This window comes from Cenococcum geophilum (assembly GCF_001692895.1).
Source record: "Cenococcum geophilum 1.58 unplaced genomic scaffold K441scaffold_7, whole genome shotgun sequence".
Classification (NCBI taxonomy): Eukaryota; Fungi; Ascomycota; class Dothideomycetes; order Gloniales; family Gloniaceae; genus Cenococcum; species Cenococcum geophilum.
This window is the reverse complement of record NW_027137565.1, coordinates 61,028-65,673: the sequence shown is the minus strand read 5'-3', so window position 1 is coordinate 65,673 and position 4,646 is coordinate 61,028. Positions and strand designations below refer to the sequence as shown.

General features: G+C 48.0%; 2 protein-coding genes across 2 annotated transcripts; one reads left to right on the top strand and one right to left on the bottom strand.

Moving 5' to 3' along the window:
* Window positions 1-848: 848 nt before the first annotated feature.
* On the bottom strand, window positions 849-1,542 carry K441DRAFT_543743 (uncharacterized protein; the record flags this gene model as incomplete). Its single annotated transcript, XM_067642746.1, has 2 exons — window positions 849-1,018; window positions 1,101-1,542. The coding sequence occupies 2 exons, from the start codon at window positions 1,540-1,542 to the stop codon at window positions 849-851; spliced, it is 612 nt and encodes a 203-aa protein (XP_067507719.1).
* Window positions 1,543-2,138: 596 nt separating this feature from the next.
* On the top strand, window positions 2,139-3,002 carry K441DRAFT_482695 (uncharacterized protein; the record flags this gene model as incomplete). Its single annotated transcript, XM_067641902.1, has 2 exons — window positions 2,139-2,451; window positions 2,515-3,002. Coding segments are annotated over 2 exons (801 nt in total), but the record flags the coding sequence as incomplete, so codon positions are not given.
* Window positions 3,003-4,646: the final 1,644 nt, after the last annotated feature.

Below are 4,646 nucleotides of genomic sequence, written 5' to 3'. Positions count from 1 at the left end.
TATACGTAGTAGCAGTGGCATGGGCAGATCTATGACATTCATGAATACTTCATTATAAATAGCACTGTTGAACTTACCCTGCTCAGCTACTAGTAATCTCCCATTCCCTCATCCTCCTTCTGCATGTGATCATCTTTATTCCGCATCTCTAGCTCTTGATCGCTACTTCCATCAGACTAATAAGTGTTTAATCTGCTGTGCAAGTTAGTACCACTTAGTAAAACAGCAAGATCTATGCCAAACTTTGCTGGAACATGAGTTTTTCACTTCCGCTGTATAGAATCTAAGAGCGCCATAACCGCTTTAGTAAAGAAGTAACAAATATGATTTATATTGATTCCTGAGATCAGCACCAGGTTATCAAGATATTGATCTCAGTTCCGTCTAAACAGAGCCAACCCTCTTTCGAACACCAGGATGCATCTTTGAATTACCTTTCCCGTACCCCTATATGCCTTCGTGGGGTTCAAGAGACTTTCTCTCCGCTTGATAACCCACTATGACTCGTCCACGGAATTAAAAGGTCTCAGAAGACTTTAATATAATAATTCAGAAGTTATCAAGGCAAAGAGCAAGCAACGAAAGTTATCCTAAGTGCAGGAAACGCTTCGCAGATGTTTCTCTTTCTGCTGCGTGATGTAATATTATTGGATGCAAGAGGTAAAAGGAGCAGGAATTCTCAGTGACTAAGCCTTGATCAGTTCCGTAATTCTTGTTTGAAAGAGAGAATAGAATGATATCATCTAATTACTGAAGACCGCCAGATGTACGCCAAAACGTGCCGATAAATCCTGAATGTAGTGCCCGACATAATATCACGCCCATATGCGAAGAAACATGCGAGCTGTTCATTGACTGCGCTGTTGTCTTGCCCTCTTATATTCATCATCCCATTTTCTTTGTCGTTCCTTCTCAGCTGCCCAGGCCCGCTGGGCGTCTTTCTCATTCATGTTTTTAACTGAACGGGCGAAATCCATGCGACGCTGCAATTCGTCCCCTGTATGTTGGGCTTCTAGTGCTTTTGTTTGAACTATCGAAGACAACTTGGAATTAGCATATCTGCTAGTTCTGGGATAAAGGTATAGAGGCATTGTGCTTACCTCCTTTGCTCAGTTTGGATTTTGGTTTAAATATGACACCCCGGCGATGCCAACGAGTATCCTGTGCTATGGTATCTTCCTGCCTTCCAGTGATGGTACATTCGTCATTCGTATAATCTGTACTGGCCTCCAGGTGCTTTTCAGATAAATAGGTGCTTGTCATAACCTCTTCTTCATCATCAGCATATAGAAGAGTCTCGTCCACGTAGGATACCGTTGTCGTTTCAGGAGAGCGGTTCAGAGCAATTTTCTCATCAACGAGTGTATCCCGACTTGGTGTAAAGCTCCGACGATGCGAGGGTATTCCCGTTGCTTTCTCCGTAGAAGTACGTACAAGCACACGGCGGGGTCTCAAATCTTCCTCGTCGACCTGAAAGCTTCCATCGCGACTTCCGATCGCGTTGCCTCGTCGTCTAAAGAAGGATCTGAGTAGGCACGACATGATATTGTGTAGAGGTCAGGTCGGCGGCAGAGGTGAGGGAGTTCGGAGTGCGGAAGTGAGAGAGTTCGGAGTGCAGAAGTAGTGACATTCGGAAGATCGCTGCAGGCGGGCTGTGCGATGATAAGCCTTCAGGTAGATTACTTCGGGGCAGAGCACCTGCATGCGAGCGGGGCTGATACGCCGGGCCAGGGGCACCAGCGGGCGCTATTGGCGGGCGCTTCGATCGACCAACACCTAAGCCACACATCCTCCTTGATGATATGACCCACCATTTCTGGTACCCATAACATCCACCCTATGCTCTACCAATGGAGCCTCCCGCCGCGTGCACGGCGGATTCCTCTTTATGATCGACCTGATTATCTGCCCGTACACTTTGCAGGCACTATTCGGAAGCATACTATTAACATGTCCAGAATCTAGAAATTGTGCGAATCACTTTTCAATCCCTACGTTCGACTTAGAACCTTACATTTCGGAGCAGAATGTCCAAATCACAGATTGGAAGGAGCTTGCCCAAAGCTTTTACATTCAGTTCTAAGCCCTCTCAGGCTGTCGACCTCGAGCAATCCTCTCCGCGCACACTGAAGAAGTACCTTGAGGGCTTCCATAGTCTGAGCGCCCTTCTCGCCTCCGATCCTGACCTCCAAGTCTACCGCCGCTTCGACTCTTTAGCCTCCCGAAATCTTCTATATTTACAAGCCGAGATACTTGATCTTGAAGCGCGTCTCGAGGAGTTGGATACCGCAGACCTTGAAGTCGCAAATGCGGAGGAGTCGGAATGGATGGAGGTGAAGCTGTCGGCTCGATGCTGGGAAGCATTCGTGGAGAAAGCAGAAAGTGGAGAAGAGAGGGAAGCAGAAAGAATGCGCCTAATACGGCAGATTCGTGAGCGTCTAGCAGAATACCGTGCGTTGATTCTTGGTGGAGATTTGCCTGGAACTATGTCTGAGGGGTGCTGACAAGCGCAAGAGGACGCTATTATCCGCCAAAGCACTATTCTCAACCTAGAGAATCCAAATGCAAGAGTCCGCAGTGCCATAACGGGCTGGTTTGAGCAGAACAGGCCTCTTGTAGGTCATGGTAGGAATCTCTTCAACGGCAAAGCCAAATATGACATTGTAGCTTTGAGGACCCCACCGGATCAAGACAGATTATCCATGTTCTTACAAAATCACCTAGGCTATCTCTTAAGGGATAGGAGGGCTGGCAAGGACCATCCTTCAAGTTGGGAAGGCATGCATTACTACCCTGACACCACCATTCAGCACATAGTATCTTTCATGAGCGTATTGCTTGCTGCACTGCTACTCGTAGGCGCCATAACGAGCTTGTACTTTGTGGTCAAGCCAGCTGTTAGAATGGGATTGCTTGCAGGATTTACGACTCTATTTGCCGGTAGCATTGGCTTGTTCACAAACGCCAGGAAAGTTGATATATATGCTGCAACCGCAGCGTGAGTAATCAAGATTTAATCCCTATCCTTATATTGAATATTACGCTCATGAAATTTTAGGTATGCGGCGGTTCTAGTTGTGTTCATAGGTAATGTTGGGCCCGGTTCTAGTGTACAACCTAGCCTAGGATAGCTGCCGGACGATAACCCCGTAAAACTCCACGGCAATTCTCCGATTAGGCTTCTAGATGGTAAGGAGCTTTCGGTTGCTTGGCGAATTTCCATAGACTCCTGAGGTTCCGGTCTTCTGAAGCATTGGAAGGCTTCTAATCAACACACAATTTTGGTGGGTGTTTGACATGTCTTCCTACACCTAAGTACTATTTATCCACTGACTGGTCCGCGGATTGTCCGATAATGGCCGCGCTTTCCTTCAAGACTCAACGATATGAACGGATTCCCTACGGTGGCTCTCCGGGTTATGTGTCGCTGATCGGGGAAGGATTCCAAGGCGGTAACCTCCCCTAGTAGGCGAACGGTGGTGAAGATGCAATGTAGATGACAATTTATGAACGTATAAGTAGTTGGTAGAGGCTTTGGAAAGACACGAGCGTAAAGAGGAGCAAGTCATTCTGATGTCCGCCATGAGGCCAGCGTCTAAGAGATTCCGATGTCAGAATTTTGCAGTGCAACGGTTCGTCCTTGCAGCAGATCAGAACTAACGGCTACAAGATATCATCCTATTCATGATCAGCTCGGGCATGCTAAACCGCTATCGAAAAAGGTATCACGAAGGGGTTAAGGCAAGCATGGACTACGGAGCAGGGGTTTATTGGTAGACTATACTATTTCCTCTATTTCATGCATTTAAGCTTGAATCGCCTAAACACGGTCTCGGACCCTTCACCAAGCAAATTTTGAGAATTTCTTATATTCCGCAGCCAGTCTTCATCTCCCTTCAACACCGCTCCTTCGATTCATCACCTTAAGCTGCGCAGAAGACATCATCTGAGAGCCCTTGAGATTCCATTCATCATTTAATCTCCCTTACAAGCTTTCTCGCCTTCACCTTCAAACGTGTCAATATCGCTCCTACGCCTTCGCCTGCGACCACTACCGCCAAGCCCGTCTGTCGACCTGTCGTGGCACGATTCAGCACCCGCATTTCAGCAACATGTCTTGGTGCTGATCCCGCACATCAAGTATCAACATTTTCCTCAAAACCAACTGTAAGGCCTGTCGTCGGGCAGAGCTCATTGAGGAATGGAACAAACAGGATAACGAGATTGCGGATATTGCTGAGCTGACACACCGAGTACGTAGATCTCTCAGCCCCTTCTAGTAGAACTCCTGAAGCTAACTCTACTATCTTTATTTCAGATGCAAAACCGCGAAGGCCGCCTGCAGCGAGCCAGAATCGCCGCTAGAAAGAGCCGAGAGCTTCCAGGAGCCACTAGATAGATATTGCGTGCCACGAGACGCCCGTGATCGATTCATCAAAGACCGTCGAAATGCGGTGGAGTGGCTCGAAGAAGAATTTCCGCGACCGAGCGTGGGAGCTGCAAGGCCCGGAAAGATTTGTGAGAGTGCGTCGCCACTGCGCTTTTAGCTGAAGCCCGTGGGGGACTCAGACCTCGCAAGCTCGGCCTTCCGTGGAACCTCACTGCTCTGAAGGTGGGTGCGTGGGACTTGGAAAAGGGACTGGCGA